The following is a 15,734-nucleotide window of genomic DNA, read 5'->3' as shown; positions in this document are numbered from 1 at the left end:
AACCTTTATATGTTTATGTGGAATATTTCAATCTTTTCAGCTTGTAAATTGATTAGGGAGATGCATGAAGATCCCTGTATATTATAGCATTTTCTGGATTTAATCTAATCACCAGAACATTGCACAGGTGCCTTTCACTGTTATCGTGGCACGCATACTGTGAGAAAACAAATTTTACATAAAACAGGCTTTAACTGCTTTGGGAAAAAGACCGTCTTGGCAGGACGGGAGAGCGGTGTGAATGAGAGAACCATGAGATAATGACCGTGCTGGCTATTAAAGTGATGTGCCTTCCTCAGGCAAGGTGAATCGGACTCATAACCTGCCAATAACAACCAACAGTGTTTCCCACGGAAAGTCTGTTCTTAATATTCATGTACTGTACTTTATGTAGAGTTTCAGTTAAAGAACAACGGATAGGGAAAACAATTATAAAAAAGCATATCTCGAACACACCTACACAATGGCCACTACAACGCTGTATAAACAAAGATAATGAGCATGGTACAGACTTCTTAAAAATGTAGTTCCTCTTTGTTCGGTTTGTAATGTTAGCTGACACACCGTGAATGAATAATGATATGAATGAATTTTGGTCATTCTGCAATTGAGCGTCAGAGACAGTTGTGCTGTTTGCTCAGGGCAGAGGTATTTGTGTTGAGGAAAATGTCACATGGACAAATAAATCTATTTTGTGACATGCTTCTCTTTCGTCTTCCTCCCTGGAATACGGTGAAATTTGTTTTAGGATTGAACAACGATTTGCAGATCTCTCAGTAATGTGTCTTTGCCACGATCATGATATACGATCCGTCTGATTTCTGCTGTTTCAGCTCCCCAGATTTACCTCAGAGAATCAGAGCCTGCTTTCCTTCGTCTAAGCCGATCCTGGATGCTCCTTAGTGGTGACTGCAAGTCAAACAGTCCTTTGCGCTTTCCATGTCAAAATTATGACCATCATAGTTTCAAAACTAATAATGCCACATAAATTTTCAACACAAGCTTCTACAAAGAGAATTATAGTGCTGTGACAGCAGTGACGCTCGACAAGTAATGGATAGGGACGCTCATAAAGGCATGGTCATAAATGATCGAAATAGCTTTGGAAAATCTTTAGCTCTTTGGCTTATTCCACAATGATTTACCCTGAAAGTGTAACTATAATGACACACCAGCAAATCCTTCTTTGACTTTTTACTTTCAGTGAATTAAAGACTTGATCAGTTCATTTTAAACTGTTATCGGCTTGTGCAGGCCAGATCTTTGAGCCTTGGCGTACTTCTGGTTTTTGCATTGCCCACCTTGTCATTTAGCTGACACTTTTATCCAAACATTCTCTCCATTTATTAGATGGTCAATCCCCCTGATGTCCTGAGGTTAATAGCTTTGTTCAAGGACGTAATGATGATGGCTCTTGGCAGGGTTCTGAACCTACAACCTTTTGGTTGTTAGCCAAGACTTTAACCACTAAGCTACACATCCCTTGTGCATAGTCTTTTCTAAGTTCTCTTTATCTTTATGTTGCTGAACTGTATTCAGGGAAAACAACCACAGACCTTTAGTATATGATATTATAGCCCTATTTAAGTTTTCAGGAACCAATCAAAATTGTCCGTAAGATTTATTTATTTTTCTTCATTAAATTAATCAACAGTTACAGTAGAGACATTTAGATTGTTACAACATATTTATATTTCGATTTCAAATCATTTTCTTTTTATGTTTTTATTCATCAAAGAATGAAAAAAATTATCAGTTTCCACAAAAATATTAATATTATTCCACAATTGTTTTCAGTGTTTTTGAGCACCAAATTAGTCACCACAGAAATAATATACATTTTAAAATTGATTTACAGTCATTTTAAATGTTAATGATATTTCACAATTTTGTTTTACTGTACTTTTTCATCAAACAACAGCCTTGCTGCAAAATTTCACCAATCTCAAACTTTTAAATGGTATTGATCATAATTAATTAACTTTACACAGTCATTGAACTGAACCAAATCAAAACTGAACTGGCTTGAGCTAAATAATGACAATATTGGCTTTTTAGAGCTGATTTACAACAGAACTTCACTTTGCCTTATGTTTGATGAAGTTTGCATCATGATAGTCATTTTCCTTATTATTGTGAATCTGCTTTGAAAGAATCTGTATTGTCTAAAGTGACATATAAATAAAATGACTTGACTACAACAGAGTACCCATTATGGTCTTCAGATGTCTCTGTGTCTTAACTCAACTGACTCAACTGACGGAAGTTGACTGGATGTTTATCTTCAATCCCTGAAGCAATTCTACATGTTTTAGCACTGGGTTCTCAAAAGAAACTATACTGCTTTATCATCTTAAATTATTGTTTGTTTTCTATCTGTCCCGGTAATGCGATGCAGATGACAGTAATTATGCCGGTTTGACACTGTAATGTCAACAGTAATTGGGTACTTCTGCTATCCACCAACAGGTAGAGAAGGAATACTTGACAGGGTGTACTATTTTCACATGTCCTCTGGGTAATGGGGATTGTCTGGTGAGAATGAGAAACATAGAAGACGTAGATCTCAGTTTGGACAGCCATCTGTGCGAGATGCATTTCTGTCTGATAGTCCTGGTCAAAAGACTGATTTGACTGGGGATTTGGAGACAAACAGCTAAATATTATTTGAACATGGCAGATGCTCATTAGAATCAGACATCAGCTGTCTCTACCCTCCTCACATATGAACATGCCCTCTCTCCGTCCAGGGTTAGTGGTTGAGTGAATGGCTGAAAGCAAATATAGATATGGATGAGTTTTCATATTGAATACACCAAACTGCCGCTATCAGTCATGTCTGCTGTGGCTCTTCTGGGACAGTTTGTGTCTGGAAGCTGTCTTTGCATATGCCGTTTCATTTTTAGCCATTCATCACTGGGATATTTGTCCAGTTTGGCATACCCTATTGTCTCCAGTTGTCTGAGACAGAACAATAGCATGGAAGCAGATTTTTGTACACAGTTTGGAACTTGCAGTAACTTTTTGAATAGTTTCACTGCTCATTTGCATAAGTTGAACTTTGCCTTGTAATATCTGAATCGTCACTTATTGCCTCATTATGATTTTCAGTCGCTTATATGCTACAAGACAGTGTGAACACCAGTTTATACATAAAGAATGAGTATGCCACATATTAGGAATGTCAATTTTTAGGAATGTTCATGATTGATTTTTTATTTATTTATTTATTTTAATTTTGTAAATTGCTTAACCTACCAAATACCATTTGCAACTTGTTTTTATGGGCATGTAGGTATTGCAATTTCATTCTCTCATTAAATTTTCAAAAAAATTATGAGTTATTTATATTTATTAGCGCTTTGAAATTATTAATCGTGATTATTCACATCCAAAATAAAAGTTTTTGTTTACATAATATATGTATGTGTGTTGTGTATATTTATTATGTATATATAAATGCACACACATGCATGTATATATTTCAGACAAATATGTTATACTTATCAAATATAATTATTTATAATATTAATTATATGAATAAAACTATAGACATGTAAATACATGTATCAAATCAAAATATATTCTGTATGTGTGTATTTATAAATAGATAATAAATATACACAGAACACACACATATATTATGCAAACAAAAACTTTTATTTTGGATGCGATTAATCGTGATTAATCATTTGTCAGGACTAACATAACATAACTTACATAATATATAATAATGTTATATGAATTACATACATAAAAATTGTGTGTATGGGTGTATATATACAGTGTGTGTGTGTGTGTGTGTGTGTACAAATATATATATATATATATATATATATGATAGTATTAATATGCAATTAATCACCCTTAATCACAGAAAATGTGTGATTAATTAGTTTTTTAATTGATTGACAGCACTAATTTATATGTAATATATTATAATTAATTATAGTTATATTTATTTATATTTTTACATTTAATATAAAAATGTCTAAAAAACTGTGAAATAAAAATATAAAATGTTACATAAAATAAAATGATATATTGTGCATAACAATTTATAATTTAAAAAATTGTATATCTTTGTCTCTCTCTTTTGTTCTCTGTTTATAAATAACTTATGTAAAACATCGCTTTTGCCTTTTTTTATTTTAAGTCAAATAATAACACTGCCACACTGGGCTTGCTGCCATTTACCTCTATCAGTTTTTGCAGTGAATATAATCATTAATGATAAAGAAGCACTGTCAAATATGCCAAGACTACTTAATTTTTATAATTTGAGGGTGTGTTATGTGTATGTGTCGTCCACCCACTGCTTGTATTTCTTAACAACTTTCTGTTGTTTCTGCTGAAATTTATCAACAATTGATAAACTGTTTGTGACTTAATAATTAGCATCATTACAACTTTACAACAGTCCACACATGTTGAATGTGATAACTAGTTCAGTTCAGTGCTAATTTTCTCCATATGTACTAGAAAAAATTACTTGCCTTGGCATTTTAGCCTTGTAACCGTGAAGTCCTCAGACCTGAGTAATGACCAGCGGGAGCACAGCATCCATCCTCCAAATGCTTTGACTCTTTAATATGCCGCTGTTAATAGAGCCTGCAGTCAGAAAAGGTCTGCCATGATGGGCATCTCAGCTCAGTAAACATTGGCTTCTCTCATTTCTTCCCTCATCTTGTGGGTACTTTTACTCTCCTAAAACAGATAGATTTGAAATTGAAGTGCTGCTTCACTGCTTTATGTTGTTATTTCATGTGATTGTAATGTCTTTTCTCTTTCTTCTATAGAAAAATGTGATGAAGCTCTGGTCACACCACTCCCCCATAATGCCTTCACCAGCTCCTCTGTGTTCACTAGTGGCTATGCACCTGGATATGCCAAGCTTAACAAAAGAGGAGGTACATTTTCATTATTCTCACTCATATACATATATTGACGCCCACCAGAATGAACAAACACTTTTTCTTTCATTGCAATACCTCAATGAACACTCCTTGGCTGTTGTTGTTTTTTTTTTATGCAAACAATATATTACAAACTTCAATTTCACAGGTGCTCAGACTTGATATAGTTTTGTGTCATTCCAATAAACATCCATATACTATTTGGCACCGCAGAGCCATTACTTCAATAACTCCAGCCGGGAATTATTGCGTGAATTACTGGGCTACAACAACTCATCCCATTATGCCAAACTGTGCTTTGTAAAACACTATGTGCTTAAGACTAATTGAGCGAAAATCTACAACAGATGTGACAACGCTGTGATTTATCTCGGTGATATGTGAACAGTTCACGTTTATTATTTTCAGTTTGTTCCTCATCACTCACTGAAAATGTTATTTAATTAAAATGGAAGTTTCTGTGTCCTCGTAGGACAACTCTGAAGTTTAGTTTGGCATCTTTGATGGAACGAGATCATGTTTTTATCCATTTATTTATTTTATGAGGGAGAAAGCAAAAAGAAATAAACCACTGCTAATTGTGCGTCAAAAGCATTTTTTGCTTGTTTTTTTGTTGCTGTGATAGGCTCTCGGGGGAGAGCAAATTCCGATCCAAATGGATGTTTTATATATGAGCCTCGCTGTGGGAGTCAGTGTGTCTGATTTTAAAAGCTTTAAATTGCATGTTATTTCCAAGCTCAATGAGTCACTGGGCTCTATTATGTACACAAAATATTGTAATATTAATTGCTACTGTAACTATGCCTGGTATTACAAATTCTTCTAAGAGGCACAGTGTAAGCTCCATAAAAATCTTTCTTCCTTGAGGAGATTCAGTATTGCCTATGCCTGAATAAATTGGTGTTCTTGGCATGTCTATATGCATCATTTTTTGTTGTTTATTCTGTCAAGCAGAGCTCATGTACATATGTGGCAGTTTACCTCAAAGGAACAGTTGACAAAAAAATTACAGAAATATTCGGACATAGCTTGGCTTGGGTCAGTATTCTGTGATAACTTTTTGCATATTTTATGTAAGGGTGGCAATATAACACTACAATACTGATTGTTGGCCATGAGACATTTTAGAGATTTATTTATTTATTCATTGATGTGGTTATTGAAATAAACTAAAATACAAAATAAATATTAGATGAAAAAATGACATTTAAACTAGAAATGTTGCCTTTGAAACTGAATTAAAGTACTAAAAAAACTAAAAACAAAACTGAAATAAAAAAAAAATTAAATAAAATAAATTAATATTTACTTAATACAAAAATATAATAACACAATTACTAAAATCTAAAATAAAGTTAAAATAAAATAAAAAAATGTATTTTAAAATATTAATAAACTTTATAATACTATAATAAATGCTATAATTGAAATAACATGGATGATAGTAAATTTATATCGGCTGATGTTGAAAATGTCCTGTTTAAATGTTTAAATGTCCCGGGTTAAACGTTTTTACCCACCATGCTGGGTTGTTTTATTTAAGTCATCTATTGTTTTTGTTTTTTTATTATTATTGTCACGAATCCGGTCTATGAACTTCCGTTCACTCACCACCAGAGGTCACCCGCTCACCACATGGACTCTTGCACTACACTAACTATTGCACTTCACCCCGGACTACAGTTCCCATCATCCATTGCACTGATGACACACACAGCTGAATGCACTGATTACACACACACACAGCTGATTCCCATCAGACATGCTACATAAGCCATGAACTTCCACTTTCTCACCGCCGAGTATTGCTACGTTAGTGATAGCAACGCTACGGAGCCATATCGCTACGTTAGTGATAGCAACGCTACGGAGCCATCTCCTAGTTTTGTGTTAGGTTCCTAGTACTACTCTTAGTCTAGTTTTATCGTATTGCCTGATTTCCTGTTTGCCTTTATTCTCTTGCCTTGTCGTTTGGACTCTGTTTGCACCCTGCCTAGACTACTGCTTATGTTGTCGGATTACCTCTCTTGTCAAGCCCTCTGGATACTGTTCGCCGATCAAAGACCCATGCCAGTCCTAGGATTATTCTTTGCCTTACCTGAGATGTACCTGTGTTTTTATCTAACCCTTGCTCGTTTCTTGACCACACCTCTGTAATAAAGCCTTGCACATGGATCCATATGTCTCACGTCTCGTTCGCCCGGTAACAGTTATATTGCTGGCTTAAAATTGTCTGGAAATTAAAATCACGCACAGAATTACTATAGGCAACACCAATAATCAAAAGACAAAAATGTATTATTAATCAAGAATACCCATGGACAAAATGCCAAATTTAATTTATTTGGGTGAATACATACATTTAAACTCGTTTAACATGCATTTTAGAAATAAAAAAGGCACATTTAAAAGTAGCATTTTAATTTAAGTGTATTCAGCCGTTCTCTATAATCCCTTTTTTTTTAGCAAAATAGTGCTAATTCTCGTGTCGGTGTGTCGCCAAAATCTGAGCCAGTGAAGGGCTGCTGTTCGTGGGGGAACTTCAAACTTTAGACCGTGGCCTCGTGTTTCACTCGTAGCTGAGAGATGCCTCCAAAACCTGCCCATAAACAAACAGCAAAGAGATTAGAGAACATATTTTAACATCAAATTAAATAAACTCAGTATAATAACAAATAAAATTCAAGGCAAAATGTGTTTCCATCGTGCGAAACGGCCGCTGCTGACACAGCTGACTGATTACTTGTCCTTATGTTGCATTGCATAAAATAATATAATTTACACAACTTTAAAGACTTTATAAATTAAATTATATGTATACAAACAATCCAATAAAATGACCCAATAGGCTGAACCCAGCATTTGGGTTAAAAAAAAATTAACCCAGCATTTTTTAGAGTGCACATTTCTCACAATATCTCCTTTTGTGTCCAAAAGTCTATTTTGAGGGTGAGTAAATGTTGACAGAATTATTATTTTTGGGTGAACTATCCCTTTAATTACCTCTCCCCATAGAACATACAGTATTTAGTAAAATAGTTTTAGTTTGCTTGTTTTTGTGTACAACAACCAGATTGATTACTTTGTGAGGGACTTAAAAGTTCAGACAGCATAAATCGACACAAGATTGGCAGGTGGCTGTGATAACAGCAGCTTGCAGGTGTGTATAAAGCCGGCATTTCCATTCAGCCACCTTTCTCACTGAAGGCCGGTGGGGTTTGTGGGAATAAGCAATGGGATATGCCTTTTGGCACTGCCTCCATCAGCGACACAGGGCTCCCTGTCACTCTGAAGCCGCACAGTGGTGTCCAGGGAACATGTTCTCCAGCCTACCAGTCTGCACACATGAGGCTTCATATCAATGACATGACAGCTTTGTGCACCTCTGAGGTTCTTCTCTTTCAACCCTTGTGTACTTTAGAGACACCTAGGTGAGTTTCTCAGTTTCATCAGAGATTGGATTCTTATTACTGTAGGAAAGTCATAGGCCATGATGCATGTTAATGACGCCTTATCAGAGTTGAAGAGAGGTTATTTCTGTCACTTGTGTCATTCTTGTCTTATTTAGTCATTAAAATTGTGAATAATAGGGTGAAGTCTGGACCTCATCTAGTCGATGGTGTATGACATTTTTATATATGATAGACTGGGGATTTCCCCCCCCCTTTTTTACTCAATATTATTAATAGCAATGACACTGGGGACCCTCTAATGAAATTCACATCCATACAGCACATGTTCCGCTGAAATCACATTGTCAGTTTTTTAAATATAATTAGCTTTAGGACAATCGCTGTGACCATTTCCAATGTCACTGTACCAGAGGGCTGAGAAAAGTTGGATTTGACAGCATGTTGGCACCAGAAGTGGCCGGTTGTGCCAGGGTGCAGGTTTGCTGGGGGACCCGGGGTGATGATGTCGCAGAGGAAGGCTCATTAGTTCTAGTTAGATGAGAATCATCATGAAGGACTATTGTAGGTAATGTCCATATGCCAGCATCCAACATTCTGACTCCATCAATGATGCATTATTTAGCCTTACTAATTTATTTTAAAGATTTCCGGACTGAAAATAGAAGAGGAAAGAGAGAGAGAGAGAGAGAGAGAGAGAGCACAAAATCAATAGAAAGCAGGATTGGTATTTATCTGCTTTGATGGGTGACAGTTATAGTGACATCAACCTGAATTCTTAATGCATGCATTGTATCATAACAGGGTACAATCTATGTATAGTTATATCTATCTATCTATCTATCTATCTATCTATCTATCTATCTATCTATCTATCTATCTATCTATCTATCTATCTATCTATCTATCTATCTATCTATCTATCTATCTATCTATCTATCTATCTATCTATCTATCTATATATCCATCCGTCCATCCGTCCATCTATCTATCTGTGGGCTTTTTTGTCATTCTATCTATCGTTCAATCTGTCATTCTATGTATTGTTCTGTCAAATCAGGCTTTCCATCTATGCATTAATTGTTTAAACTCTGTCTTTATGACTGTCTTGAAAATGAGAAATAATAGCCTATAAATGTCCAATAGCCTTTAGGTATACCAATGAATTATATAAGTACAAATAAAATATTTCTCACTATACAAAGCAAAAAGTGACCCAAAACTATAAAAAAAGTAAGTGAATAAGATGTTGTTATAATAAAAACATAAAAAGTAACATTATATTTAAAGAAACTCTACACCTCAAACATATAATAATAATAAATTATTATAAATATGCATAATAGTTATACACAGATGACACACCCAAGTTCAACAGAATTTGGGTTTGCAGTAGTTTTGTAGATTGTTTCTGCCACTTTGTATTCAATATAGTCTATACAGTATCTTGTGAAGTATAGCAGTGGGCCTGTATGACCCCATGTCCCCCTATTCAAGAGCAAAGGTTAAAACTCTGGCTATGTGTTCATGCTGTTAGATCTTTTTAAAAGCCTAGTAGTTTAATATGCGTTTCTGACACAGTTCATGCAACATCTTTCACTCAGTCTCCTAAAGACATTGACACTCTATGAATCACATCCATCACTTAATATTTTTCATATGGATTTCCATCAGTAAATGGCTTGTTGAAGGTCAGCTGTAATCACGCCACTCTGCTGTGCGAGATGCACACAGCCATTTCGCGGTCCGCCCTCGGCATCACCTCAAATCCAGACATCAGATTTGAGACTTGCTTAGGCTTCCTCCACTTTCATCCGGCAGGAGGGGCATCTATTTAGCAGCAGTTCATCTGTGAGATGAATCTGAGGGAAAGGTCAAATCTTGTACATCAGAAACCTGTTTGGCCCTCACAGCTGGAGATGGGAAGGGACAGACGGCTGTTCTGGCTGGTGTGTGGGAAACAAAATAGCCTTTTGGAAACTAACGAGAGGGAGAGGTGGGAAAACTGAGGTGAATGACAGAGGGGAAGGAAGGTCCCCCAGCGTTCAGTCATGTACCCCAAGCTCAGTTGAATACCAATGTGTCCATGCATGCGATTGAGGGACTAATATAAGGAATGTGAGCAGTGATCCATGTCCTTTATTTCCCTTTCTCTTTTTTTCTGATTCTTTCTCCTTTTTGCATTCTTACAAAGTTGAAATTAGTTTCCTGAGTGAAATAAATATTTTTCTTAATTTTATACATAATGTATACACTGTAAAAAATGTTCCCTTCCAGGAACTCGAGCTGCGTCGACGACGCTACGGGAACGCCTCCAGCGTGACCGCGCTCTGAACCAGAGTGTAATCTGTCCAATGGATGGGCGAGACGTCATAGGCGGGTGACGTCACCGACCAAGAAGCATAAAAGCACGTGCGGTGGAGCCGGCGTTTGCTTTTTGTCATTCAGCAACCGCTACTCTGTCTGTCGATTTGTGTTTTGAGTCTTATTTAGTGTTGTTTTTCCTAGCACAATCACTTGAATTAGGCTCCAACAATATGTGCAAGCACTTGGGCGATAGCAGATCGCATTACGGGCTGTGTGTTCCTCCCTGCAAAAAAAAAAAAGAAAAGCTGCTGGGGATACACACAGTCTGTGTGTGGTCTGCTTGAGAGCAGAGCGCGTAGCTTTTTTCATTGCTTATGCTTGTTCTCTGAAGGCTCTCTTTGAAGAAAAAAAGAGAGGAGTGAGTTTTCACTAGCGTTGAATGAAGACGGGCGAGCCCCTATCTTCTTCCCTTCCCTAAGACCTGTCTTCCTCTGTGGAGGTGGACGCGTCAATGAAACAGTGTTTGCACAAGCATATTATGAATGAGAATGGCGCGCAGTCAGCTCTAGAGAAAAAAAAAGGGGTTGATTGTGCTTCGCAACATCGCAACATGGATCTGGCAAACGGGTTGGAGACGGGTTGGAGACTATCTCCTCCTGCATTCCCCAGATTTAGCGCTCTCGCTCGTGGAAGCCCGCGTGTGCGGTTCTTCCCCCTTTGAGTGAGAGCTCGCTGTTGCAGCGCACGTTGCCGAGGCGACACGTGCATTACGTAATTCTCATTCATATCAGAAGCGATGCCCCGAGTGGAACAGACGCTCGTGAGCTATCTGTTCCTTTGCGTGGCATTGTCTCTGAAGGCTCGCGGCTGCAGGTCAGGCTGGTGCGTGTCTGCATACCATGGCAGTGAAGAAAAAAAAAAAAAAAGTCAAGCTGACGTACCTGCTTATAGAGCTGGATGAGGGATAGGGGCTCAATTTAGATTGAAATATAAGCTGATCTCTGAGCTCCCTAGAAATGCTGTCTGTGGTTGACCCTATTTGATATGAAGGAGAAGATAGGGTCTCCCTCATGGACGCCCTGCTTGCGCCTTCTGGCCTATTTGGCGACGCCGTCAATTCCGTCGTTTCAGCGGTTTCTCCCTCGCCTATCTCTAGCTCAGGGGGCTGCTGGGCTGGAGCAGCCCTCGCTGTGTGCCAGCCCCTCTTCAGAGAGGCACAGAAGCAGAGCGTGGCTACTCGCACCCCACCGAGGTGGGGCCATGGTGGCAAACGCTTTGGGTCGGGGACCGCTAAGGCTAAGCCGGATCTGCGGACCATACTTAAGTCGAAGAGGTCCTCGGCCAAGAAGCCCTGACAAGCGTGGCTCCGGGCTTACGAGGGCAGACCCCTCTGGGGCAGAGCAGGTGTCCGCCTCCCCCCAGTGCCCTCGGGAGATCAGTCTGCCAACCCTGCCTGTGTTCCAGGGCGCAGCTGGCTCCAGCGAGCGATGTTCTCAATTTCTTCCGCCCCGAAGTGTAGCAGAGCTGAGAAGCTTGCCACCCCTGCGGGGGTCTCTAGAGCTCCTGGTTCCACCGTCTCCTGCCGGTCCTCCGCTTCAGGTCACCGAGCCAGCAGCTCTGGGTACATCAGAGGCCAGTCTCGAGAGACTGGTTCCCTTAATAGACCATTTAGGCAGCGTGGAAACTACTGCCAAATGGATCTCATTGGGTCCTGCGTACTGTAGAGAAAGGCCTTTGTATTCAGTTCGGCACTCTGCCGCTACCTTTCAACGGGGCGTGTGCCCCGAGCAGGCTCTGATCATGGAACAGGAAGTAGACACTCTCTTGAGGAGGGAGGCCATCGAGGTGGTCCCTCCTCACGGAAGAGAGTCCGGGTTCTACAGCCGGTGCTTCATTGTTTCAAAGAAGGATGGTAGATCTGCATCAGTTGAACCGCTCAGTCTTGTGACTGAAGTTCAGGGTGCTTACACTCATCAGTCGTGTCTCAGGCCAAGTCCGAGGACTGGGTTGTCACGGTAGATCTAAGGAAGCATATTTCACGTCTCCATCCTTCCCTCTCACTGGAAGTCCCTGAGGTTGGCTTTTGGGGGCAAAGCTTACCAATATCGGGTTCTTCCCGTTGGCCTTGCACTCTCACCCCGCAATTTTACATCAACGATTGGTTGATTCTAGCTCGATCAGAGCAGGTGGCGATTCGGCATCGAGATGTCGTTCTCGCGCACATGTAGGGGTTGAGACTGAATGCCAAGAAGTGTGGTCCGGGTGGGCCAAACGGCGCAACCGGCAGGACCTGTTCCTCGTCCTCGCTGACCTTACACAGTGTCTGCACAGGAAGGCTCACTGGGGGAAGCACAAACTTGCGTAAAACCCAAGGCCAGCTGTGCGCCAGTGTGTCTGTGCCGAGTTGTGTCATACAACTGGTCGTGGGAGGACTCGTGGGATGCAACCAGGTTTACCTGAGGGTCCCCGAATTGACTCCAGAACAGCCGGATCGTCTCGGGATGGAGTCGCCATTCTCCGGGGAATGTGAGCTGTCATGAGAGCTGGCTGCACGATTGAACTCCCCCAGGATGTGGATGGCATGCAGAGGAGGAGATGGCGGGCGAGTTGTGACATGCTACGTGATCGTCCGTGTGGCCAGACCGCTGCAAAGCTAGTAGCCCTGCCAGCAACTCAAGGCAGTTGATGTGCCAAAGCAGTCGAGGTCCTGTCCAGAACCCCGAGGCTGCCTGCCCATTGCATGTAGTGCACCAGCCCGCACTGGAGGCATCCATTGTGACAACAACATGCTGAGACACTTGTTTTAAGGGTTCTTCGACCCATAGAAAGACAAGGTCCATCCAGGGGCTGAATGAGCGGCAACGCGTTGGCGTGTGTACCGCGGCGACATGCCCATCTCGGGACTCGGGAGTGCAACCTGTGCTGAAGTGGTCCCATATGAAGCAATGCCATATGCGGATGCCATGTGCCCCAGGAGCCTCTGAAAGTGTTTCAGTGATACCACCATCCTGCCTCTGGAGGAACTCGGGCAGGTCAGCATGGACAGGGCACGCTCGTTGGTGAGATGTGCCACCACACTCCCGAGTCTAACTCCATACTGAGAAAAGAGTTTCTCTGCACGGGAGAGAGCTTGCACTTTTCCCAGTTGACCCGAAGCCCCAACTGGCTGAGGTGCCGGAACACCAGGTCCCTGTGATCGCCCAACTGTTCTCACGCGCGGGCCATGCCCGAGACAGTTGAGAATCCTGATGCCCACTTTCCGTAACGGGGCAAGGGCACCCTCCGTGACTTCTGCAAGACACAAGGGGACAGGGAGAGCCCGTAGGGGAGGACGCTGTACTGCCATGCCTGACCCTTAAACACAAACCGACGATCTGTGTCGAGGGCGAATCGAGACATGAAAGTAAGAATCCTTCAGGTCGATCGCTGCAAACCAATCCTGGGGTTGGATGCATCTGATGATGCGCTTCTGCGTCAACATCTTGAACGGAAGCCTGACAATGCCCAATTCAAGACTCGCCGATCCAGGATTGGCCGGAGGTCCCCACCTTTCTTGGGTACAATGAAGTAAGGGCAGTAAAACCCCTGCTTCTTCTCGGCTGGAGGGACCGGTCCGATTGCATCCTTTGCCAGGAGGACAGCAATCTCCTCGTGCAAGACAGGTGCATCTCAGACTGCCACCGAAGTCTCAAGAATGCCGCTGAACTTGGGAGGTCACCTGGTGAACTGAATCGTATAGCTGAGTTGGATTGTGTACAATCCAAACTCCGTACAAGTGGCACCAAAGGGACACTCAACGGACCCATTGTGTTGCAGCGGAAGGGGAGTCGAGCTGGATAGCACAGAAGGCATCATGTTCTGACTGACCACAGCAGAACTCCCTGCATCCCCGGAGGGACTGGCCAGAGATGCATGGTGAGGCATTGAGTCTCCCAACCACAGTCTCTTGGTCGCTGGCAAGAGGGGGCATCATGGGTGAGAGTGAGGAGGCAGTGCGTTGCACACTGTCAGCCCGCGAGCCTGAGAACCCTGAGGAAAAGGAAATTGCTCTTTCTTTGACAATGTGGTTACGTACGTAACCCATAGGGCGGGGTCAGTCGCCAAGCGCAACTCCTGCATAAACCTCGGGTTGGTACTACCCTCGTGCATTTTAGTGCCTTGGCTTGGTGTGCTCGCAGGATAGCCTTGGTATGCAGGGCAGAGTCTTCTTGACCCTCAGCTCTGCACTTACAGACTTTGGACGGGAGACAAGGACGATTGCTCCAAGTGGCGACATTTTGCGGGCACAGGTGCACTGAAACCGCACTCTCCACCTGGGGAATGTCAACGTACCCCCTAGCCGACCCACTATCAAGGGTATTGAGGATTGGGAAGACAGATGAGCAGCTTCCGGCCAAAAAAGGGGCCGTCCACAAGCTCATCAGCTCCTCATCCACCTCCGGGAAGAAAGGCAGGGTGTGGTCGTGAGCCACGGTCCATGCTGAGGAATGAATCATGTCGCCACAAGGGCTTGAGACTGGGAGTTGTGCACGCCTCCAGCCCGGCACGGCCGTCAACTCTTGGTCTGATTCGGCTGTGGTCTGATTCGAATCTTCATCCTCAGAGGACGATTGCCTATCCCCCAATGCTGCTATCAACATCTGATCCTCTATCACCATGCCAAATGAAACTCTGGGCACGCCGTAATACGGCACAGCAGAATCCCCAGGGAGCCCTCAAATCGCCCAGAGCACTAGCTGATGGTTCTCTGCTTGGGGCAGAGAAGCCAGCACGGGTAGTGACAGAAGGAGCCCCTCCCATCCCCGTGAGGAGAGAGAGGCGCTATCGCACTGCTGCCATGGTTACACGTTCAAAATGAACGCATAAACCATCCACGAACGCAGCTTCAGCATGCTGGATGCCCAGAGACTAAAGACAACAATCGTGGCTGTCGATGGAGAATAGAAAGCGACTGCAACCAAGAGGACACAGCCGGAACGGCGTCTTTAAAAAGACGCGAACCAACCGTGATTTTCTCTTTTAGGAAATCTGGTCTTTTAGTTGAAATCCCTCTTTTATTCCCAGGGGAATCGCTGCAGACAGGGACACCGCTGTTCGCACC

At 41.8% G+C, this 15,734-nt stretch overlaps 1 protein-coding gene across 1 annotated transcript in view; it reads left to right on the top strand.

Moving 5' to 3' along the window:
• LOC306862955 (contactin-associated protein-like 2) overlaps window positions 1-15,734 on the top strand; it is a gene marked incomplete at its 5' end in the record, with an annotated part of 449,762 nt that overhangs the window by 152,164 nt on the left and 281,864 nt on the right. The window contains one exon of the mRNA XM_079406069.1: window positions 4,800-4,910. Coding sequence (XP_079262195.1) covers window positions 4,800-4,910 — 111 coding nt within the window. The remainder of the gene's footprint in view (window positions 1-4,799; window positions 4,911-15,734) is intronic.

The sequence above is a fragment of the Barbus barbus genome, assembly GCF_936440315.1.
Source record: "Barbus barbus genome assembly, chromosome: 44".
NCBI classification, from domain to species: domain Eukaryota; kingdom Metazoa; phylum Chordata; class Actinopteri; order Cypriniformes; family Cyprinidae; genus Barbus; species Barbus barbus.
Note: the sequence above shows the minus strand (reverse complement) of the source record. Positions and strands in the feature narration are given on the sequence as shown.